Source organism: Gorilla gorilla, chromosome 1 (assembly GCF_029281585.2).
Source record: "Gorilla gorilla gorilla isolate KB3781 chromosome 1, NHGRI_mGorGor1-v2.1_pri, whole genome shotgun sequence".
Classification (NCBI taxonomy): Eukaryota; Metazoa; Chordata; class Mammalia; order Primates; family Hominidae; genus Gorilla; species Gorilla gorilla.
In genome coordinates, this window is record NC_073224.2 from 76,762,212 (window position 1) to 76,788,514 (window position 26,303).

The window sequence follows — 26,303 nt, forward strand, 5'->3', positions numbered from 1 at the left end:
GCCAAGAGATGGGGCTAGAGATGGACCAAAGGCTCAATTATAAAGAAAGTTTTCATGCCGGGCTAAATAATTTAGACCTTAATTTGAATATTCTGAGGGATACTGAAGATTTCAAATAGGTGAATAACCAAATTGGCTAGAAATTTTAGAAAAATCACTCTGGTTACCATGTGGCTAATGAATAGAGTGGAGAAAGATTAGAGGATGAGGACAAGTATTAGGAGTTCACCATAGTAATCCAGATGATGGTTTACATGAAGTTTCAGTGAAGGTGTCAGTAATAGCTACTCAATAACTTTTGGTAGTTTTCCCACATTGTCATGTCTTTTAGTTTCATGATTTAATTTTTTAAATTGGGGTTTTACTACACTTGACAATGTCAGTATGTTAACTGTAAAAATGCTGGAAAGTAGCCTCTAAAATCTTCTAATCCCAAGATGGAACCATAATTGAAAGCTATAGCCATTCATATCACACCAACTACCAATGACAGCTATTCAATTTTTTTTTTTCTTTTGAGATGGAGTCTCACTCTGTCACCCAGGCTGGAGTGCAGTGGTGCGATCTTGGCTCACTGCAACCTCTGCCTCCCTAGTTCAAGAGATTCTCATGCCTCAGCCTCCTGAGTAGCTGGGATTACGGGCACACGCCACCACGCATGGCTAATTTTTGTTTTTTTAGTAGAGATGGGGCTTTGCCATGTTGGCCAGGCTGGTCTTGAACTCCTAACCTCAGGTGATCTTCCCACCTCGGCCTCCCAAAGTGCTGGAATCACAGGCGTGAGCCACTGTGCCCGGCCTATTCAATATTTTTTATAACAATAAAAATTTGTAACATCAAGAAATATGAATGTCAGCAAGGAAATGTGCAATAAACACAGCCTTTGAAGGCAGATAAATTAAGGTGCAATTCCTTGATGTATCATTATTTATGTGACCTTGAATGGGTTTCTTTTTTTTTTTCCTATAATCAACAATTATTTTTGGAGTTATGTTTAATTATTCTTTTTTTTAAATTTTATTATTATTATACTTTAAGTTTTAGGGTACATGTGCACAATGTGCAGGTTTGTTACATATGTATACATGTGCCATGTTGGTGTGCTGCACCCATTAACTCGTCATTTAGCATTAGGTATATCTCCTAATGCTATCCCTCCCCCCTCCCCCCACCCCATAACAGTCCCCGGAGTGTGATGTTTCCCTTCCTGTGTCCATGTGTTCTCATTGTTCAATTCCCACCTATGAGTGAGAACATGTGGTGTTTGGTTTTTTTGTCCTTGCGATAGTTTGCTGAGAATGATGGTTTCCAGTTTCATCCATGTCCCTACAAAGGACAGGAACTCATCATTTTTTATGGCTGCATAGTAACATCTCCATGAGCCTCAGTTTTCTAACCTATAAGGATAATACCATCTGCCTTGGAAGGCTGCTGTGAATATTAAATGCAGGAAGAACAATTTATACAATGCTTGTACAATGTAGGTTCTCAAGGAACAGTAGTTACATTATTACATGGACCAACTATTTTGTAAATTGGCTAATTAGGGAAGCCAGCACTTTGAAGGGCACACACTGTTCTATTTAAATAAACAAGATTAAGAAATCAAAGAAAGCAATGTTTAAGCCATTTATCACAGTCTACTAAACTGTACTGACAAAGAAATCAAATTGTCTTCACCTTCTATCATGATTCTTGTATCCTGAAGACTCAGAATAACTATCATATGAAGCAGAATACTTCTGATGCTTTAAGTCAAGGGTCCCTTCTTTACTCCGAGAGAGTGAAACAGATGGAGTTTTCCTACAAATAAAATAAAAACTGATTAAACATTCAAAGTCTCTAATAACAGAAAGATTTTAAGTATTGCTTAATAGTAATATGAGATAAAATCTTGAACAAATAGATATTATAAAATAACTTACAACACATTAAAGAATATCTTCTGTTTTACTAAGGAAGTAAACACAAATCACTCCTAGTATCAATGAATGTAAACAGAGACTTAAAATCTATGAATTAGAGACAGTCAAAATATGATTAAGAAAAACACACACACACACACAAATATGGTAATGTCACCCAGTCCCGCCAAAAATAATCTCTTTAATGACTTCATTGCTCCTAGAATAAACTCCAAAATCCTAAGTCTGCAAGGTCCTATACCTTGATCTGATCCCTGCATCATCTCATACCATTTTCTTTGCTCTCTGCCTCCAGCCACAATGGTCTTTATTTCTTTTCTTAAATATGCCATGTTCCTTCTTCCTTCAGGGCCTTTGATCTAGCTATTCTTTACCTCCTTTACATTACTAACTCCTCATCCATTAGATTGCACCACAAGCTTTATTTCCTCAGGAAAGCCTTCTCTGACCTGCTGGCACCCCCAGGCTATTCAAATTCCTGTGTTACATTATGTCTGAGACATGTGTTCCCTTCTTTCATAACACTTAAATCAGTGTATAAGTATTCATTCACTTAACTGAATATTTGAGTAATGTTTATCTTCCCTACTAGACTATGCCCATAACTGTATTCTCAACCAAGAATAATGCCTATAACAACAAATACTCATTACATATTTGCTGAATGAATATTAACCTAACAGACAGTCATTATATATTTGCTGACTGAATGAATATTAACCTATCTGTTTCAGTTCTGGTCCTCAGCTGTTTCACAAAGTCTGGAAGGTGCTGCCGTTGGTGGTCATACAGTATTGCAAGGGGAGCTCCTGAAGCCATGACAGCATCTGAGATATGAGTTCTAGTCAACTCTGCCATCTAAACATGAACACACACAAGAAAGGCAAATGTATTAAAAGGTAAGGTCAGAGAACTGGGAAGGAGCATAGTGTCTTGGAAAGAAAGATCACTGACTTGAGAACAAGCAAATTCTGCCACTAATAGATGAAATACTGTGGACAAGTCATTTAGCCTCTTTAAGTCTCAACAGCTTCATCTTATAAAAACAGAGTTAGACTACATGATTTCTACGGTTTCACCCAGCTATAAAAATCTATGAATTGGACAGAAAACCTTAAAGCATAACATAAGCAGTAATAAGCCAAAAATTAAATCTTCCTTCAAGAATCAATTTAATTACTACTTCTTTTCTAACTCTTTGCTGACCAACAGGTCAAGTACATTTTCCCTATTCTTAACCACTACTGCAAGTGCTGCATGTACTATTCATTCAGTATTTGTTCAAGCACTACTTTGAGCTACTCCTTTTACTAATGACTTAAAGTGTTTTGAAATCTTTGTTGATGTTGTCTACATTTAAATTTTCTTGAGAAAGGAGACTCAGTTTTATACTAAAATGTACAACTCCACAGTACCCAACATATAGTAGATTCATGGATTTCCAATAACTAAGTCATTTTACAAATAGTACTAACTTTTGGTTTAAAAAAATTATAACTGCTAAAATAAACTGAAACTGTATCAATTATGAATTGCGATATCCTATGTAGAGACAGCAATAAAACTACTTTGGGCTATACCCACGTTACAGAAAAGAAAAGACAGTAACTAATATCATTCTGGGTAAAAATGAAACATCTTCACCCAAAGCAGATCAGTGGTTCCCCAGGATTGAGATTAGGGACTGGTTGCAAAGAGACATGAGGAAATATGCTATTTCTGGATTGTGGTGATGGTTATAGGGAGATCTGTATGTGTGTGTGTGTGTGTGTGTGTGTGAGAAAACTCACCAAATTGCATACTTAAAATAGGTACATTTTATTGTTTATAAATTATACATCAATAAAGTTGATATTTTTCTAAAAAGCTTACCAGAGGGCAGAAATTTAGAGCTCTTCATCTTTTTTCTGCCTCTATAACATTCACATGTACAACACACTCCAATCAATGGTGCCTCTTATTTCAATAGGGTATGGCCCCCACTAAAAGTCACTAATTGAAAGTATGCATTTACTAAGATATTAGAAACCCATTACTGAAGATCAAAGTTACTCAGATTGACTAAAAAGAAGTAAAAAGAGAAGGGTTCTCAGTGGCACCTACCTCACAGATTTGACGTGCTGCATCTGTGGTGAGGCGAGCAGTTTCTGACTGCTGAGCTGCTATTTTACACGTTGCTTCCTGCAGGACTTCAGTTACTTCCCGTTGTGATTGAACCACCTGCTGTAATGATTCTGCATGGACCTTTAAATAAAAGGGGTTTAAAAAAGACGTTCTGTTTTAATCTCCCCTCCTCCAGAATTAATTTTAATTTATAAATTTATTTCATGTCTTATTCATAGTAAAAAACACTTTACTACAATCTGGATTTCATGGTTTAAGTCTTAACTCCACTGTTCACAAGTTACTGTATCTGTGGATAAATAAATACAACGTACCTCAGTTGCCACTTCCCTAAACTGGAAATGAGTCTTGACAATTTATTTCACAAGGTTGTAAGAAAAATCGAATTACATGGCATTATCCCATAAAAAGTACTAAAACTTTATTATTTATATATACACTTTTTTCTCCTATATAATTAAAAGAACGCTAAAGTAATTTATAAGATACAAATTTAGGTTTAAAAAACAAGAACCTGCTGCAAAATAAGTTACCTGAGCTGCTTTGTTTCGGGTTTCTTCTAATTGTCTCTGACTCTCCAGAGCCTCTTGTTCAGCCTTCAGTTTCAAGAGGGCCAAGTCTCTTTCATGGCGTTGCTGTTGTGCCTTCAAAGTAATGGTCAAATGTTAATTCTCAGATACTAAACTATTTTAACACAGTGACTATAACACACACAATGCTATCTTACTAATACAAATCATTTGAAGCAACTAATTAGAACCAAAAGGAAAGATAGTAAAAATAACAGTCAACAGCCACTTACCATTTATCAAAATATTTTATGATCACCTCCCATATGCCAAATAATGTAGTAAATATAAAAAATTTCCAGGGCATACAGGACTAAGAATTAATACCAAAAAGCCGTTTAGAAAGCAAAGGCTATAGCACCCAACTTTTTGGAAGGGATAAAAAAATGTCCTATGTGTAAAAATAAAAATAATGCCTCACAACTCACAATTTTATGATTCTTTCATTTTGACTTTGAAGTAGTAGTTTCATTAAAAAATGATGTCCCCATATAAGGTTTCCTTGTCACCAGGACCCTTTCTTACCACTATCCCACACAATGTTATCTATAAATATATATATATATATATATATATTTTTCATCTCCTTTGAAATACTGCTAAATAATAGAGGTTTTCAAAAGGTGGTAAGGGCTGGGCACAATGGCTCATGTCTGCAATCCCAGCACTTTGGGAGGCCAAGATGGGAGGATCACTTGAGACCAGGAGTTCAAGATCAGCCTGGTCAACACAGTGAGACCCCCCCCACATCTCTATTTTTTTTTTAATTAGAACAAAACAAAAGAAAACAAAAAATGGTGGTAAGGCTGTATGTAAGGCTGTGGTAATGCTCTGCCCAAATCTGGAAACCCAGAATTATAATGTATTTCTAAAGTGGCAGAAAACCTCAGTGCTGACTCAGATTTCAAGGTAAGGATGGCCCTCCACTACAATGGAGTCATTTCCTCAATAAAATGACTATCAACAAAGTTGGCATTAGTCCCTCCCCACCCTCTACCAGGCAACATCTGGAAATATCCAGAGTTTCTGCTGTCACAATGACTGGACAACACTACTGTTATTTAGTCGGGCAGTGGGGGCGGGGGGGCAGGAATGATGGGATCTCTGCAAAGTATGGGAACACTCCCACACCAAGAACTGTCTGACGGGTCTTTTGGGAAGAACAAACGGAAAAGGAAACTGAAAAAAAAAATTTTAGCATCAAAAACCATAAAACATTTGGGAATAAATTTTAAAATGTATAAGACCTCTACAATGAAATACTAATGAGAGAAATATTCAAAGATTTAAATAAATAGAAAAATATATCATGTTCATGAATTAGAAAAGGCAACACTATTAAGATGTGAATTCTCCCCAGACCGACTAACCTACAGATTCAATACCATTCTAATGAAAATCCTACCAGGCTTTTTGTTGTTGTTGTTGTTGAAACTAACAAACTGATTCTAAAAGTTACACGGAAATGCAAAAAACCTAGAATAGCCAAAATCATCTTTGAAAAAAAGAAACAAAGTTGGAGGAATTATGTCTTGATTTCAAAACTCACTAAAAAGCCATAGTAATAAAGACAATATGGTACTGACATTACAGATAGATGAATAGATTAATGGAAAATGAGTCTAGAAATAGATCTACACATAATTGATTACTTAATCATTGATAAAGGCACCAAGGTAATTTAAGTCTTTTTAATAAAATGGTGCTGGAACAATTGAATATCCATACTAGAGAAAAATAAACTTTGACTCTCTTCCTCACATCAAATCCAAAAATTAACTTGAGAAGGATTACACACTTAAATATGAAAGATAAAATTATAAAGCTTTTGGAAAAAAACATAAGAGAATGTTAAGATATCTTAGTATCTTAGGGTAGGATTTCTTTCTTTCCGTTCCCTCCTATCCCTCTCCTCCCTCCTCTCCCTCTCTCCCTCCCTCCCTTCCTTCCTTCCTTTCTTCCTTTTTTTTTTTGAGACAGGGTTTCACTCTGGAGTCCAATGGCACAATCTTGGCTTACTGCAACCTCTGCCTCCCAGACTCAAGCGATTCTCCTGCCTTAGCCAACTGCCACCACCACCCCCCACCCCCCCACCACGCCCAACCCGCCGCAAGTAGCTGGGGCTACAGGCATACGCCATGGTGGATGGCTAATTTTTGTATTCATAGTAGAGACGGGATTTCGCCATGTTGCCCCAGCTGGTCTTGGAACTCCTAAGCTTAAGTGAGCTGTCTGCCTTGGCCTCCCAGAAAGTCCAGGGATAACAGGTGTGAGCCACCACAGTCGGCCCAAAGATTTCTTAGAAAATTAAAGGTTCTACCACAAAAGAAAGAAATTAAAACGGGATTTCATCAAAATTTAAAACTTCTATTCCTCAAAAGACACAGTTTAAAAAGTGAAAAGATAAGCCAAGACCTGGAATACAATATTTCCAATACATCTGAAAAGGACTTGTTTCCAGAATACATGAAGAACTCCTATAAAATCAATAATTAAAAAGACAATCCCATAATGAAGGGGGTAAAAGATTTGAACAGATATTCACAAAAGAATGCTCAATAAATACACAAAAAGACAATCAGTCTCATCAGTAATAAGAGAAACGCAAATTACAACCACAATGAGATACTACTTCATACTCAATAGAATGACTGAAATAAAAGACTGATAACACCAAATGATAGCAGGGATACAGACAACTGGCATTCTCCTATATATTACAAGAGTGTAAAATGTTACAACTATTCTGGAAAACTGTATGGCAGTTTCTTATAAAGTTTCATATACTTGATCCAAGCAATTCCACTCCTAGGTACTTATACAAGAAAAATGAAAACATATGTAGTATGCATAGAGTTGTTTAAAAATGTTCATAGCAGGAATATTCACAATAGCCAAAAACTGGAAATAATCTAAATGTACATCAACAGGAAAACTGATAAACAAATTGTGATATTAATGGAATATTACTCACCAAAAAACAAAACAAAACAAAAAACTACTGATAAAACAACATGGATAAATCTTAAATTGGTATTGAATAAAATAAGCTAAACATAGAGTTCAAAGTACACTTCCTTTTATACAAAGTTCTAGAATAGGCAAAAATAAACTATGGTGCCAGAAATCAGAACAGTAATTGCCTTTGGGAAGGGGGAGTAATTGAAAATGGGCATAAGTCAACTTTCTGGGGTAACAATGTTAAGGGTTCTATATCTTGATTAGGGTGGTTCTTACATAGGTATATACACTGGTCAAAACTCACCAAAACTGGGCCAGGCGCGGTGGCTCACGCCTGTAATCCCAGCACTTTGGGAGGCCGAGGCAGGTGGTTCACGAGGTCAGGAGATTGAGACCATCCTGGCTAACATGGTGAAACCCTGTCTCTAGTAAAAATACAAAAAATTAGCCGGGCACTGTGGCGGGCACCTGTAGTCCCAGCTACTTGGGAGGCTGAGACAGGAGAACGGCGTGAACCTGGGAAGCAGAGCTTGCAGTGAGCCGAGATCGTGCCACTGCACTCCAGCCTGGGCAACGGTGAGACTCTATCTCAAAAAAATAAATAAATAAATAAACTCATCAAGATTGTACACTTAAAATCTGTGTATTTTATACTATGTGAGTAATAACTCAGTGGTTTTTTTGTTGCTGTTGTTGTTTAAAGCATCTCCACTAAGCGAAGAGCGCTTAGACCGTCTCTGGATTTTTGTTTGCTAAGGAAAAATCCACATTATCCTGGCTTTATCAAACACCCGGATCTCAGAAACTTCTCTTTTTGGTACAAATAGAACTTAAAAAAAAAAAAAAAACCCTCAGTATTCTCTCACCTATCAATGAAAAGAGAAAATATTAAGAATGTTTGACTAGATGATTTTTATACTGTCAACTAAACAAAGCAGAAAACATGGAAAACAAAGTATTTGAGAGAGAATGATTTTATTATTGTTCTGCTGCCAAGCACTGTATCTTTTTAGTGTCCTGACAGATTTTTCCCAGGACTATTTATTTACAGGTGCTATATGGCAGACTATTTTTTTCTATTTGACACAGTAGTTTAAGTCATCATTAAGACTATTTTAAATAGCAAAGAAAAAAGAAAAACCACAGAAAGCTAAAAAACTCCAAAAATACCTTTATTATCTGAGCTAGAGACACACTCTCCTGCTGAGCAAGTGAAATGCCTCTAACTCTTTCTACATCTGACAGTTGGCGCACCGACTCCTCAATGGCGTTCAGATAACTGAGTTCTGCTGCCATACGATGATGGAGGCCAGCAGGAGAAAAGCGCTTAGAACCTGGAAGGCATGACAATGGACAAATGGAAAAGTTAACATGAAATTACACCTCAGGTTTCTAAAATCTGTCATTTTTAAGAGCCAAAATCAACATTGCTTTCCTTTGTAGAAAAAACTGGGACTCAGTACAGGAATACCTTGGAGATACTGCAGGTTCAGTTCCAGACCAAAGGAATAAAGTAAATAACAGAATAAAGCAAGTCACACAAATTTTTTGGTTTACCAGTGCATATAAGAGTTATATTTGCACTATGCTGTAGTCTAGTAAGTGTGCAATAGCATTATGTCTAAAAAAAGTACATACTTTAATTTAAAAATACCGTATTGCTAAAAAATGCTAATGATCATCTTAGCCTTCAGCAAGTCCTAATCTTTTTGCTGGTGGAAGGTCGTACCTCAATGTTGATAGCTACTGACTGATCATGGTGGTTGCTAAAGGTTGGAGTGACTGTGGCAACTTCTTAAAATAAGACAATAATGAAGTTTACTGCATCGATTGACTCTTGCTTTCACAAAAGATTTCTCTGGAGCATGTAATGCTGTTTGGTAGCATTTGACCCACTTTCTGTAGAACCTCTTTCAAAACTGGAGATAATCCTCTCAAACCCTGCCACTGCTTTATCAATTAAAGTTTATGTAATATTTACATAATTACTGTCATTTCACTAGGAGTAGATTCCATCTCAAGAAACCACTTTCTTTGCTCATGCATAAGAAGCAACTACTCATCCATTCAACTTTTGTCATGAGACTGCAGCAATTCAGTAACATCTTCAGGATCCAATTATAATTCTAGTTCTCTTGCTATTTCCACCGTATCTGCAGTTATTTCCTCCACTGAAGTTCTGAACCCCTCAAAGTCATCCACGAGGGCTGGAATCAACTTCTTCCAAGCTCCTGTTAATGCTCATAGTTTGATCTCCTTCCACGAATCACAACTGTTCTTAATGGCATCTAGAACAGTGAATCCTTTCCAGAAGGTGATCAATTTACTTTGCCCAAATCAGCAGAGGAATCACTATCTATGACAGCTATAGCCTTACACAATGCATTTCTTAAATAATAAGACTTAAAAGTTGAAATTACTACTTGATCCATGGGTACAGAATAGACTTTGTGTTAGGGGACATAAAAACATTAATCTCCTTTTTTATGACCATCAGAGCTCTTGGATGACCAGGTGCATTGTCAATAAGCAGGAATAAATATTTTTTCAAATTCTGAAAAAAACACTTTGAAAAAAATCTTATTTTTCTGGGCAGTAGGTCTCAACAGTGGGCTTAGAATACTCAGTAAACCTGAGGGCTGTAAACAGATGTGCTGTCATTCAGGCTTTCTTGTTCCATTAATACAGCACAGGCAGAGTAGATTTAGCTTAATTCTTTAGGACTCTAGGATTTTCAGAATGGTAAATGAGCATTAGCTTCAACTTTAAGTCATTAGCTGTATTAACCCCTAAATAGACAGTCAGCTCATCCTTTGAAGCTTTGAAGCCAGGCACTAACTTCTCTCTAGCTATCAAAGTCCTAGATGACATTTTCTTCCAATATAAGGTTATTTCATCTACGTTGAAAATCTGTTTAGCGTAGCCACTTTCATCAACTATCTTCTGGATAACTTGCTGCAACTTCTACATTAGCACTTGTTGCTTCACCTTGCACTTTTATTTTATAGAGATGGCTTCTTTCTTTAACCTCTGCTAGCTTCCAACTTTTCTTTTGCAGTTTCCTCACCTCTCTAGGGCTTCACAAAATTGAAGAGTATTAGGGTCTTGCTCTAGATTAAGCTTTGGCTTAAAGATGCCACTGGCTTGATCTTCTATCTTGGTCCCTAAAACTTTCTCCATATCAGCAATAAGGCTATTTTGTTTTCTTATCTGTCATTCATGTGATACCTTTCATTTCCTTCAAAAACTTTTCCTTTGCATTCACAACTTGGCTAACTGGCACAAGAGGCCTAGCTTTTGACATATCTTGGCTTTTGACATCCCTTCGTCACTAAGCTTAATCATCTGTAGCTTCTGATTTAAAGTGAGAGATGTGACTCTTCCTCTCACATGAATACTTAGAGACCATTGTAGGGTTAGTAATTGGCCTAATTTTAATATTATTGTGTCTCAGGGATAAGGAGGCCAGAGGGAGGGTTGAAGAGGGGAACGGGGTGAGTTGGTGGAGCAGTCAGAACACACACAACATCGATCCACTAAGTCTGCCCTCTTAAACGGACATGGTTGGTGGCACCCAAAACAATTAGTAATACAACAGGAACATCAAAGATCGCTAATCACAGATCACCATAACAGATATAGTAATAATGGAAAGCTTGAAATATTGAGAGATTTATCAAAATTGTGGACACAGGGACATGAAGTGAGCACATGCTGCTGGAAAAATGGCACTGATGAATTTGTTCAATGCCATGAGCCTTTAATTTATAAAAAAAAAAAAAAAGACAAAAAAACCCCGCAGTATCTGTGAAATGCAATAAAGCCAAGCACAATAAAACAAGGTATGCCTATACAATGTACTTTACTTCTATGTGTGTGCACACGTACATGTGTGTATACATACATATACATATAAACAGGAGTGCACATATGGGACATATTTTTCAGATATGTTTTGACTAATGCTGGCTGACAAGATGGGAAAAAAGTCAACATTACTGAATCTCTCGTGCTTTTCAATATTTAATTTCTTGCAGTTTTTAATACTTGAAAAGTAATCATATTCACTTGAAATAATATTTCTCTATGACTCAACTCAAACAAAGAAAAGGAATTTTGAGAGAAAAAAATTTCATATCGTATTCTAAAAATTACAATTGCATGAATCTACTTACCTGGTATTGGAGCCATGTTCTCTGTCGTTGTTCTGCTGGCTGCCGGGTTCAAATCAGTGAGAGGTGCATTAGGCTTAAATCCTGTTATAGTTGGAGGCATTACTGATGACTTAGATCTTTCTGAAGAAGCTCCTGGAACGTCAAACTGCAATGATTTCTGGGAACTTGATGACAGGGGAGAAGTTGGAGTTTTCTGAGATCTTCCCTTATCTGATGAGACACTAGAAGTTTTGATCCACAAAAACATTAGAGGAAGGAAAAGTACTTTGTAAACCAGCTAAATAATTCAAAAGAACAACATAAAAAAACTATCAACATTAGCTTTAAAAAGTTGTGATTTAGGCATTTATTCATTAATATAGTCACTATGCTGAATGAATGACTATGAATATTCCTCTAATTGCTAGAATTACAGTGGTGAACAAGCAAGGCACAAACCCTGCCCTAAATACAATGGAAAGGGAGTAGCTTGATTAAACTAGCACTGAACTCTTCCCTCTACAGTGTACATAGACTATGATTCACTCATTATAGCATGAAGCAAAGTCTTCTAAAATAGACACTCTACAGCAATAAAATTGGAGCCATATATGAGTCTTAAAATACATCTCTGAAAGAGAATAAAATATTTTATGTTAAAAGGTAAGAAAAGACAAAAACTGTTCTTTTGTTTTACCCTCTTGTTGATCCAAGAATCACAGAAAAAATTTTCACACTATTCATCTCTAAATACTTAATATACTTCATTTCTTTATATCTGCTTTTTAATACTACATCTCTTTCTTGAACTTTCTAATAAGTAACATAACAGTTTGTAACAACTCTTAAGGCATTTAATTCAATACAAGGCACGTTTCTAGCCTTTCTTTGAAAAAGTAAGCTCATTAAAGGTATTATTTCTTGTAACATCAAGCATGTTGCCTTGCACTGAATATTTATTTACTGAATAAATTATTCAAAGATACTCTGGTAAAGCATTTTAGCACAGTTATATTGCCAACATACTGAAACAAGTTTGCTTTTAGCTTCTAATAAAATGATGAAATAGCTTTCAAAGGTAAAAATTTCTCTTATACCCAGCATAAAAATAGTTGAATAGAAGTAGGCCTGAGAGGCACTCATGTGTTTATTTGACCCTTAATTTTCTATTGATACTTTAGATAAATACTATTTCTAACAGTCTATTTCATGTATGAAACACAAAAAGAATGGTCATTTTAACAGATTTCTGTTAAATAATTAAAACATAACATCAAAGAAAACAAAGTACTCTGCACCTCACCTTAGGGTTTTATAAGATGAATTTATATTTGCTATGCAGATAAAATTTAGCTAGACTAGCATTTCTAAAATTATATTTCCAATAATGTTAATAAGCTTTCCCAAAAAGAAAGCAAAAGAGCTTGGGGACAAAGAGTGACTACAGGCAAATAAGAAAAAAAAAAAAGAGGTTAAACAATTTTTGAAAAATCTGGACTTCTCCTTATCAAAGCCTCAAATTATTTTATCCCTGTGAATCTCCATGGGAAGGGAAGGGGAAATCTAGATTGCAGTATGGGGCATTGATGAAACTTATTTGGCTATGGATCTCATTAAGAAATGTTTAACTTTGTAAATTTCATCAAGTTAAATCATCAGAGTAATTCTTAAGGAAAGGTAAAGTTTTCTAAATTCCAAAATCACTGACAAAGAAAAAAAATCTAATTTTAAACACAGAAATAATGGTATTAATGATGCAATATTATTTGTAACACGAAAGCACTAAAAATCGTAATCTTTATGTGTTAGAGTACTAGAAAAAGCACAAAGTTACTTTAAAAGGAAAAAATAAATCTGTGTCTTCTCAGAGCCTCAATTTCCAAGACAAAACCAGTGCACACATGAAAAGTCATATGGACAAATGAGTAGGAACTGTATAGCTAGCAACAACTGAAGGTTATTTGTAAGCAATGGACTAAGTGCATCGTATACGATATTAGAAAGAAGAGAAAAAGCAGTACGCAAGCTCCATAATCAGTAAGAGTGAGATTTCAAAATCTGCCTGAGTGGTCTAGTAAGTTCAGCAGAAAAGTTGAGAGGAAGAAATAAACAATAAGACAATAAGGATGCTAAGTAGCTGTGTTGAAAGAATGGATGAATAGATGAGAATTGACATTTATAGACAAAAGAAATGAGATAGTTTGTGGTAGCCCAGTGAAAACACTTCAAGTAGAGTTATGCACTTAGAATTGATCTATGACCTCACAAAGCCCCCTAAGCAGGGTAGCTGCTTAGTCAAAAGATTGAGCCAAGAAAACAATTGTAACAACGGCATTCAGCATAGAAAACTGGGTTGTGCTAGAGGGAGAGAATTCCTGAGAAAGAGGTTATAGCAGTTTAGATGATACATAACCATATTCTAATATACAGATAAAGATTAGAGCTGTGAACAAAGCTATGAAGTCTATTTGTAAAATACAGAATTTTGTAGTAGCTCAGACATGCACAGTTAAGGGGACTGCTGAGCTAAAATTCATTATATGGATTTTTTGAATATCAATTATATATCTTTAATTATATATAAATTACAGCATAAAATATACATTACCTCACAGAATGTCCAGAAAGATCCTCCAAAGTGCTATCTGTATCAAGAGTCTGCTCAAAATCTTTAACAGAAAGTTTGCTGCTGGTCCCAGATTTCTTTCCTTGATGGGAGCCATGTTCTGCTTTTTCCTCATCAAGAAGTGAGTTCTGAACATTTCCAGTGAATGAATCCAACCCTGTAAAGTAAATTTCTTATAAAGCTGATTCCCAATATTAGAAGTTATTGAGAGAGATAATTGATATACAGATTTCAATAAAATAACAAAAAGTATATATCAGAATATTTAAAATTTGACTTATACTATATTCAAAATCTGTTTTCCATATCTAAAATAAAGCAGTTCATCCTTCTGTCTCTATTTAAGGAAAGTGAAGTTTCTTCCATTAATTCCACTTGCTATTAATAAATCATTCTTAGCGCAATAGTAATAAAAGATAAATATATTAAATAACAATAAAATACTAATCTATCCCTATGAAAAAGTAACCAAAAAGAATTTTTTAAAGGATAAAATCCAGAGCTGGGAGAAAAATCGTACCAACTGCTAACTGAACTACATAATTCTTTTGAAAAAGTCTATGGTAAGAACTATGTAGCCTGATTTATAAAAATATTCACATTCTCTGACTCTCAATAATTTTACTCATAGGAATATATCTTAAGAAGATGACTGAAACAAAAATTATGCATGTTATCAATGTGTAACTCTGTAACTCAAAGAAATTTAATCTACATTTCTAACAAGAGAATACCTGTCTAAATCACATAGATAATAGTAACCTGAACATTTATATAGGACATTGTAATTCGAATGCACTTCATATATAGTACCTTATTGCTCTTAAACATGTTATGAAATAAGTACTATATCCCAAATTTACTGATGAGGTAACTAGAGATCTATGGGGCTTAATAACTTGCTTAACAAGGTATTCTGCTCTGATCAACAGCAGAAATGACATACACCCAGGCCTCCTGACTCTAGTCTAGTACACTATTCATCTTGATTGTATGTTTAAACAGCAGCATGGGAAAATATTTATTATTATCTTTTGAAAAAAGCAGATTACAAAACTGCATACAAATTTTAATAGTGGCCCAAATTTTAAATATAAAATACATATTTCACATATTATATATACACATTATGTTTATATATACACACATATGTATACATACACATAAATATATATGTGTATATATACGTTAAAATTTTTGTAAAAATTTATTGTAAAATTACTATATATACTTTAAAATATATATATATATACAAAAAAATTTAAAGTTAAACTTTAAAGATATATATGGTTAAAGAGCAAAAGAAAATACAAAAGTGAAATAAAAAATACCCTTTATACTCGTATTCATAGCAGTATTACTCAAAATAGAAGATGAAAGCAACCCAAATGTCCATGAACTGATGAATGGATAAACAAAATGTGGTTTATACATACACAGGAATATTATTCAGCCTTAAAAGGAAGAACATTCTGACACATGCTACAATACAGATGAACCTTGAAGACATTATGCTAAGTGAAATAAGCCAGTCACAAAAGGACAAATATGATTCCACGTACATGACATAGCTAGAATAGGCAAATTCATAGAGAGAAAGTAGAACAGTTGTCACTAGGTGCTGGGAGAAAAGGAGAATGAGAGTTATTATTGAATGGGTATAGATTTTAGTTTGGGATGATGAAAATGTTCTGGAGATAGATAGTGATCATGATGGCAAAACAATGTGAATGTACTTAATGCTAATGAACTGTACACTTGAAAATGGTTAAATTCCCTAGTGAAATTCATAGAGACAGAAAGTTAGAATGGTGGTTGCCAGAACTGAAGGGAGGGAGGAATGGAGAGTTATTGCTGAATGAATACAGAGCTTCAGTACGGGAAACTGAGAAAGTTCTGAAGTTGAGTGGTGGGGATGGTTGTACAACAGTATAAACGTGCTTAATGCCACTGAACTGTACATTTAAAACAGAATATTATTAATCAATTAGAAAGGACTCTATAAAGTCTATTTAGGATCCCGAGGCTAGAAGCAAGCTGTTAATACTGATTATTGCTAATTTTTCTATAATAAAGCTGTACTGCTTTCATAGTAAGAACGCTTTATTCACTTAATATTGTTTGTTGACAATAAATACACAATTTAAAATTTTTTGACTTTAAACAACTAGAAATTATAGACAAGATAATGTTCTGTGCAAGAAAGGCCTACACTCCAGTCCAGGGACCCATATGAAAAGAAAATGCCCTGACATTAAAAGATTGCCAAGTAAAGCCATATTCCATATCTTAAAGCAAATTTTTTTTTCCCTAGGATTACCACTTTAATCTACCAACTACTTTCAACTACACTGGGTAAATTTTTGTACAGAGCAGGCAGACACTCCTTTTCACCACCAGATGGAACATATATAATTAAAATCACACTGATTTTAGAACTTGGGGATGAAGGAGAAACTAAGTTTAAGAAGATGCTGTGGAAAGTGAAATATATCAGGGTTTTTCTGGTATTGCTGGTGAGGATTAGGGAAACTGAAAGCCACAAAATGCTACCTATACTTCATCTTATCTGTTTTAGATGATAATGTTTTAAACCTACATTAAATCATATTATTAATACACATATACTCAATAAATCATGATTTTTTCTTTTTTTTTGAGACAGGTCTAGCTCTGTTGCCCAGGCTGGAGTGCAGTAGCATGATCATGGCTCACTGCAGCCTCAACTTTGGGGACTCAACTGATGCTCCCACCTGAGCCTCTCCAGTAGCTGGAGCTACAGGTGTGCGCCACCACGCCTGGATAATTTTTCTATTTTTTCTAAAGACAGGGGGTTCACCATGTTGCCCAGGCTGGTCTCGAACTCCAGGAGTTTGAACTCCTGCGTCAAACGATCCACCCACCTCAGCCTCACAAAATGCTGAGATTATAGGAGTAAGCTACCATGCCCAGCCTATATCATGATATTTCAAAATTGTGCAGTATATCATACCAGAAGATAGACTGGATTTGGGAGTCAGAAGTCAGAATCTGGGTTTTGCCAATAACAAGTTAGTGACCTTAGGTGAGACACTAACTTAGCAAACGCTAACAATTGCAAAATAAGAATTGAGCAAGATCAGCATTTCCCAAACTGTGTTCAGCTGAATTCTAACACCATAAAATGATGATTGATGATTCAGTAGTCAAAATACACTTGGAAAATGCTTCATACTACAGCCTCATCCTTATCCTAAAATAAGTAATGTGCTAGCATATTACAGTGTTGATGAGTCTTACAGGAAAGAATCTTGTTTCACTCTAAAAGAATTTCCCAAATTTCTGGAACCATGGAGCTCTTTTATTCTCAGAACACTTATGAAACAGTCTATACCACTAAACTTGTATTTCACAAGAAAATACAGAGTTTCAGAAGTGCTGGTAAAATGATGTCTAAATGTCCTACAAAGACTTTCAGAACACTTCCAAACTGCTTATATTAGGTTAATGATTTAAAAATAATTTCTCCTAGCATTCTCATTGGACATATAAACTGGCACTAACTTTCTGAAAGGCTATTTGACAAAATGTACCACATTTTAAACATGGCATATTATTTGCCCCATTATCTTATCTCTAGGATTTTCCCCTATAGGAAAAAAACAGACTAATGCATAAAGGTGTATTTACAAGGATATTCAATGCAGTAGTATTTATAATGGAATAAAGAAAAAAGAAAATAACCTAAATATCCAGCAATGGGGAAAGAGTTAAATAAATTATAATATATTCAAATAACAAGCCAGGTGCAGTGGCTCACGCCTATAATCCCAGCACTCTGGGAAGCTAAAACAGGTGGATTGCTTGAGCCCAGGAGTTTGAGACCAGCCTAGATAATATGGCAGAAGCCGTCCCTACAAAAAAATAGAAAAATTAGCCAGGTGGGGTGTTGTGTGCCTGTAGTCCCAGCTACTTGGGAGGCTGAGTGGAAGGATTGATGGAGCCCAGGATGTTGAGGCCACGGTGAGCCATAAGCCGTGATCACACCACTGTACTCCAGCCTGGGTGATAGAGTGAGACCCTATCTCAAAAAACAAAACAAAAAAAGCCAAAACAGAATAGTATTCTGTTACTTAATGGGTCTAGAGTTTATTTAGTGGGTACTCCTTACAAATGGTAATCCATATTTACTGACAGAAAAAGATACCCATACCCTACAGACAGAATAAAATTGCATGTAAAATGTGATCCCAAACACATAAAATTGCCTATTTGTGTGTGCCTACAAATTGTCTGGAAGGACTCTTACTAAAAATGTTAACATTTCACGCCCATTAGGATGTCCTATTATCAAAAAAGCAGAAAATATAAAGTGTTGGCATAAATGTAGACAAAATAGAACCCTGTGCATTGCTGGTGGGAAAGTAAAATGGTACAGCTGCTATAGAAAACATTATGGCAGTTCCTCAAAAAATTAAACATGGCATTACCATTTGATCTAGCAATTCTGTATCTGGGTAAAGCAGGGATTCAAATAGGGTATTTGTACACCAATGTTCATAGCAACATCATTCACAATAGCTAAAAGGTGGAAAATACCAAAATGTCCATCAACAGATGAATGGATAAACAAAATATGGCATATACACAGCATGGAGTATTATTCAGCAATAGAAAGAAAGGAAATTCTGATACATGCTGCAACATAGATGAACGGTGAGTCAGATATTATGCTAAGTGAAATAAGCAAGATAAAAAGGACAAATACTCTATTATTCCACTTATATGAAGTACGCAGAGTAGTCAAATTGATAGGGACAGAAAACACAACAGTGGTTACCAGCGGCTGATGGACAGAAGAATGGAGTTATTATTTAATGGATACAGAGGTCAGTAGGGGAATATGAAAAATTTCTGGAGAAGGACAGTGGTGATGCTTGCAACAACAATGTGAATGTACTTAATGTCACTGAACTGTATATCTGAAAATGGTTAAAATGATAAATTCTATGTCATGTATATTTTACCACAATTAAAATAGGCAGAGGGCAATGGCTTATGCCTACAATCCCAACATTTTGGGAGGCGGAGGCAAAAGGATTGCTTGAGCCCAGGAGTTCGAGACCAGCCTGGGCAACAAAGTGAGGCCCTCGTCTCTGCAAAATAAATAAGATAAAGTGAAATAAATAAAATAAATACTTTTTTTTTTTTGAGACGGAGTCTCACTCTGTCGCCCAGGCTGGAGTGCAATGGCGCAGTCTTGGCTCACTGTAACCTCTGCCTCCTGGGTTCAAGCGATTCTCCTGCCTCAGCCTCCTGAGTAGCTGGGATTATAGGCACCCACCAACATGCCTGGCTAATTTTTGTATTTTTAGAGACGGTGTTTCACCATATTGGCCAGGCTGGTTTAAATGTTAACATCCGTTATCTCTAAGAGAAAGAACTAGAGGAGATTTACTTTTAAATATAGGTTTCTATATTCATTGATGTCTTCCTCCTATTCCTGTTCCTTCCACCCCCTGAAGACTTTTAGCTCAATGAGCAGGATTTATTTTATGTATTTTTTATTTTACTTTAAGTTCTGGGATACATGTGCAGAACATGCAGGTTTGTTACAGAGGTATATATGCGCCATGGTGGTTTGCTACACCTATCAACCCATCATCTAGGTTTTAAGCCCCGCATGCATTAGGTATTTGTCCTGATGCTCTCCCTTCCCTTACCCCTAACCCCCCGACAGGTCCCAGTGTGTGATGATCCCCTCCCCGTGTCCATGTGTTCGCATTGTTCAACTCCCACTTATGAGTGAGAACACGCGGTGTGTGGTTTTCTGTTTCTGTGTTAGTCTGCTGAGAATGACAGCTTCCAGCTTCCAGAAAAAACATTTTTGGAAGCAAAATCATTCCCCTAGCTAGACACCATCCTGTGAGTTTACAAAGCCTTTGCCTAATCACTTTGTACAGTGATTATCCATCTCCGTAGGCCTATGGAGCAAATTTAAGCCAAGAGTAGAAATGAGGACATTGAAGGGTATCTCAATCACTCAAAAATATTTACTGAATGCCAATGAGTCAGCTACAGTGCTAGGTACCGGAATGTATACATTATCTCCCTTAATTTCATATGAGCTTAAAAATTACCATATCTATTATTATCTCTATTTTATAGATAAGGACATTTGGGTATTATATTTAATGATACTCAGAGATGTATATACTATAAAGTTTTTTTTAAAAACCAACTGCAAAGCAATTATTTACATTTGTTTTTAAAATAAAGTCATGTGTCCCAGCACTTTGGGAGGCCAAGGCAGGTGGATCACAAGGTCAGGAGATCGAGACCATCCTGGCTAACATGGTGAAACCCCGTCTCTACTAAAAATACAAAAAATTAGCTGCGTGCGGTGGCGGGCGCCTGTAGTCCCAGCTACTCGGGAGGCTGAGGCAGGAGAATGGCGTGAACCTGGGAGGTGGAGCTTGCAGTGAGCCGAGATCGCGCCACTGCACTCCAGCCTGGGTGAGAGAGTGAGACTCCGTCTCAAAAAAAAAAAAAGTAAATAAATAAAGTCATGTGTGTGTATAATTTTATGTATACATCAAAAATGTTAATAGTAATCTCTGAACAGAAGTCTCAAAGGAAATTTGTCTTTCTTTGAAGAGTGTTTATCTCTAATTTTTAATTTTTTATCATTGCAAATGTATTCCTTTTGTATTAAGGAAAAGATTCATGATGTTATATATCAAAAGGTATTATTATAATGATAAATAAATATGAAAGCTAATTACATTACCATAAGAAATTCTTCTAACTTCTTATGGGATCAAATCATAACTTTAGATTACTACAACAAAATCATTGGTAGGAGAAAAAGTTACCATGTGGAATTCCACTTACATTCTGTCTTTTCCTTTTTTCCTTTCTTTCCTTTAGAAGAAGTAGATGAACGAGACGATGCAGCAGACTGGGCTCCTGATGAATGCTGGGAGGTAACATCCACAGAGGAAGGATCATAGGCAGACTTTCTGTTAGAATGGTCCTCCTGAGGGCTTAAAGTGCTACTGTCAAAGAATAAATAATAGTAGTTCCAGAAAGAAAAGTCTTACAACACAGCTAAATTAAAGATATTTTAAAATCTATTTAATCACTAGGAGACTATAACTACAATCAAAGATGGCTTACACTTTATTATTTTTTTTTAACCACCATAAGCCTGGATTGTTCCCTATGGTTCAATTTATTACTAAGAGAAATCAAAGGTAAGTGAAACCAATAAAAACTAATATTTAGAGAAAAATGTATGATGTTTAATACTGGAAAATATGGCCTCAATTTCTATTCAAATTTATAATTTATATATTATAACTATTTCTCCTCTTATATTCTTATGGAGAACAATAACTTAATATGTTCTACCTCTACCTGGAAATAAAATGCATCAAATCATATTGATTGGTGATATTAAATGTCACCATAAATCTTTGAAAGTTTTTATTTAAAAATTTCATATTTTCCTTAGAGCTCAAAACTTAAAACTATGCTTTTTCTCATATAATTTTTATACTTATTCCTATTAATCTATTTAGATTTAACTAATTTGTATAAGATTACCTAATAATTTTACATGGATTACAATTTGTAATATTTGAAAAAGATGATATTAAATATGAATAATTACACATAAATTTTTATGGCAGCTAAATATAGGGAGAAAATTCTCTCCAACAAAGTCTGATTCACTTACTATGTGACTATGTACAAGTAATTTAACCTCTGCTTCAGTTTGCTGTCTAAAACAGAAATGATAACAGTAATACTTTCTACATCAGGCTATCATAAAAATGAGTTAATACAGGTAAAGTCCCTCAGTCCTTTCAGTGTCTTGCACACTAAGTGCCCAATAATTATCAGATGTTATAATCATTATAATTATTGTTTTTCAAAGCTTTGCAAATTTTTCAATGTTTTCTTGATTGTAAAGAAAATTACTTATTACTTGGAACCATGGAGTCATGTATCTATCTGATCTTCCTCAATTCTATCACAGAAAACCATTTCTTAAGCTTTTTATGTTAGTATACCATGGAATAATTTCCCAATACTCCAATACTGTACTAGGAATTCATGGACTGATTTCATAACCTATACTCTGCTTACTATGTGCCAGGCCCTGTTCTAAGTAAGTGATTTTTTTTTCTTTCTTTTTTTGAGATAGGGTCTAGCTTTGTCACCCAGGCTGGAGTGCAGTGGTGCAATCTCGGCTCACTGCAACTTCCACCTCCCAGGTTCAAGCGATTTTCGTGCCTCAGCCTCCCTATATTTCATTTAATACTCACAACAACTCTATGAGGCAGGCAGGTACTATTAATGTCCCCATTTTACAGAGAAGGAAGCAGAAGCATAGGAAGGCTAAGTAATATGTATAAATACAAACAACCAATAACCAGGAGAGCCTGCATTTAAACAAAGGCAGTCTGGATCCAGAGCCCATGCTCTGGATCTCCACTATGATGTGCAGCCTCTATATGTATTTTTAAACAAGCAAAACTTGGCTAATATTCAGACCAGAGTTCTCATTTGTACATTTTTCTCACTCTTCAGAGTTTATTCCATATTGCCAGTATATTCTTACTGAGGTTCAAGAGTTGATTTTTTTTCTGTCAAAGTCCCAGTCCCTGGAGAGGAGACAAAATCATCTTCATATGAAACACCGCTTAGAGGAGTTGCGGTGGCATTCAAAGGCCGTGATGTTGATGTTCCTCTGTCCAACTTGTCTTCAAACCCTGACAAAAGTAATAATTGAAATATGGTTAAAAACGAAAATCAAGAAACTGTAAGAAAAGCATCCCATACATGGAGATTAGCAATATGGGTTTAGGGACATTTTAGTTTCCTTTAATAGTGCCTCTTTTCTATTTACCTTTATATCCAATGATACTTTTTTAAAGCTTTTAATTAGGAAAATTTTAAAACATACAGAAAACAGGGAGACTAGAATAATGAAACCAAAGTATTCATCATCCAGCTTCAACAATGACCAATACATCACCAATCTAGTTTCAAATAAACCTCCTACTACCTTCATCTACCACTCCCCAGACTATTTTAAAGCAAATTCCAGATAACATTTCATTCTCATTTCATCTCTAAATATTTCAGTTTAACTATAAAATCTTAATGAAAATTTAATAGAATTTAAGAAGAAACAATTTTCTTATTAAAAAATGATGTTGATTTAAGCATTTTACTTTCATCAAAAGAAATCAAAATAACTTTCAAATCAAAACAAATTTAAAATTACCACTAATAGAAATGTGGCTAAACAAAAGAAAGCAATAGCATATGAAGGTCTATACAAGACCATTAAGAAATACCTAAATATGAATTCTAGGAAAAAGCAATGTGATACCCAGTTGAGCATAAAAGGAACAGATGAAATCCATTCACTATATAGAGGGGAAATTTCCAATCCGGAAATTCTAAGATAATGTTAGTATAAAATGGGCAGATTCCATATATAGCAGGAAGGATAGAGAAAAGGACTTGAAGGAATTGAGTCTATCATAGAAAAGAAAACTGTGTTGCAGGATTTCAGGTATAAGAAGGGAACTTTAGAAGTTACTGTTTTAGGAATCAAATATATAGCTACATTATTGTTTAAAGTCTGATTGCTATTCAAATTAGTTTTAACAAACAGTAATAGAGTTGTTTTCATATTAGAAATGTTACTACAGTTATCCCTCTCAATTCTTGATTGCTATATTCCCAAGAATTCACAAATCATCACTGTGTTAAGAGACATACTTAGTTTCTTTTCTTTTTTTTTTTGAGAAGGAGTCTCGCTCTGTCGCCCAAGCTGGAGTGCAGCGGCATGATCTCAGCTCACTGTAACCTCCGCCTACCAGGTTCAAGCGATTCTCGTGCCTCAGCCTCCCAAGTAGCTGGGATTACAGGTGCATGCCACCACACCCAGCTAAATATTTTTTGTATTTTTAGTAATGGTGGGGTTTCACCATGTTGGCCAGGCTGGTCTTGAACTCCTAACCTCAAGTGATCTGCCCGCCTTGGACTCTGAAAGTCCTGGGATTATAGGCATGAGCCACCGCGCCTGGTTTATACTTAAGTTTCTACTGAAGTACATAACTATGGTCACAGAAAATGTAGTATATACGTGATATATATCCAATCCTGAACATCATCTATGAATTTCTCTGAACTAGATAAAAATTTCTAAAGCTACCAGTCTCAACTATTATTTTATGATAACAATTTTAAAATGAAATTTTAAAGATTAAATTACTAATACTCTTATTTAAGGCTTGCAGGAAATTTAGAAGATGACTAATATGGACAATAATAAGTCTCCATTATCCACTCAATGAAAAATGTGTACTAAAGTACATATCTCATACAGAAATTATAAAATAATTCATCTTAATATACAAACAGTACAAGCTATATTTATTTTTCTCACCTTTTCCATATAACTGATAGGATTTTGTAAAAATATTAATGACGCTATGTGGACTTCCCTTTGCCAATTCTTCCCATGGTCCTTTGCTTTGTGTACCACCTATGTGCCCAAAAAGTGGCAAGAATTTTTCAGCTTCTTTCTGAAACTCTTTGATGGGTTCATAACTATTTCTTTCTCCAGGACAAAATCCCTTTTCTTTTAAAATTTCTGCTACTTTCAAAAGGGGCTGTCCATCCTGGTCTCCCTCTTCTTCAGAGAGACTCCCCTCACTAAGAAGAGGCCCTTCACTGACTGAATCTATGCTGGAACCAAGAGATATTTTGGCTTTGTCTTGAGAACAGGCTTGCATATCAGAGCTAGAAGAGTCAGTCTGCCTTTTACATAACTGTGCCAGTAGCCCTTCTGGTTTGGGACCAGGGGATCTCACTCTAAAGCTTGATATGGCACTCTGTGGTCTTATCATCTCAGGAAGCTTTTTAAATTCACTAAGATTGCCTACACCAGGAAGATCATCATCAAAAGTTGCATGAGATACACAGCTTCCCAGCATCTTCTGAATTCTGGCAGAGAAAACATCTTCATTATCATCTTTCACAGGTGGAGTTACAGCCTTGGTCCAAGGTCCATCTTCTTGAGGTGCCTGCTGCACATCATACTCAGTGTTCCATGCTGACCCATAGTTAATGCTGGCCCCAGCTAATTTCTTGGCTTCACTTTCAATTCTGCTGGACAAAGAAGCAGCTGTTGCTTTCAAGGCTTCAATACGATCCAGTTTACTCTTATATTGGCTGGCACTAGGTTTTAACAAGGCATCTGTATAAGCAGCTGGTGAGGTCACATATGGTTGAGGTGTAAAAGTTAATGGCCTTGAAGCCATATTATGATTCTTCCTGGTTGGTAAAATAGATTCAAAATCCTTATGCAAAATTCCTACGTGCTCTAGACTCAAGAGATGGGAGAGTAAACTTCCAGCTGTTCCAGCAAAAGGCTGTGGTTGAGAATGGTGAACTTGTGGGCTCAATCTTTCAGGCTGCATCCATGTAGATTCCATCAAGTCTTTTCTGGAAATGAAAGTCACAATATGTTAGTTAACTAAACCACGATTTTAAAAAAAGTTTTTTTTTTATCTGATTATAAGAGTAATGAGGATGCACTGCAACAAAAAAAGGACAGATAAAGAATATAAAAAAGATAAAGATCACTCAGCAAAACAATAAAAAAGAGGCACTGTTAATATTTCATTTAGAATTATATCCTTCCAAACATTTTTCTATTTGTACATTATGTTTTGATGGTATTGTTTGTACAAAAATGGGATTTTACCATATATACTGTTTTGCAAGCTGCTTTTTTCAACTAAGATGCCATATTTTTAAAAAACTATTAAAAAGGCAATAAGATCTTTAAAATTCTATAAACAGAATTCCTTACAATACTGATTATAATTTTTAAAATAACATTACATAAAAGAGAAATGCTTAAAATTGCTAAATA

The 26,303-nt window shown here is 35.4% G+C and overlaps 1 protein-coding gene across 14 annotated transcripts in view; it reads right to left on the reverse strand.

The window, feature by feature from the left end:
* Positions 1-26,303, reverse strand: part of CEP350 (centrosomal protein 350) — a 162,143-nt gene that overhangs the window by 68,596 nt on the left and 67,244 nt on the right. For 9 of the 14 annotated variants that reach the window (XM_055366959.2, XM_063710426.1, XM_063710414.1 and 6 more), the window contains 10 exons: positions 24,810-25,870; positions 22,968-23,118; positions 21,233-21,396; positions 14,342-14,516; positions 11,755-11,975; positions 8,750-8,913; positions 4,583-4,693; positions 4,029-4,169; positions 2,647-2,783; positions 1,681-1,803 (listed from right to left, as the gene is read on the reverse strand). In XM_055366959.2, the coding sequence (XP_055222934.2) occupies positions 1,681-1,803; positions 2,647-2,783; positions 4,029-4,169; positions 4,583-4,693; positions 8,750-8,913; positions 11,755-11,975; positions 14,342-14,516; positions 21,233-21,396; positions 22,968-23,118; positions 24,810-25,870 (2,448 nt within the window). The remainder of the gene's footprint in view (positions 1-1,680; positions 1,804-2,646; positions 2,784-4,028; positions 4,170-4,582; positions 4,694-8,749; positions 8,914-11,754; positions 11,976-14,341; positions 14,517-21,232; positions 21,397-22,967; positions 23,119-24,809; positions 25,871-26,303) is intronic. The other 5 variants (XM_063710436.1, XM_063710430.1, XM_063710418.1 and 2 more) reach the window with 2 other exon arrangements.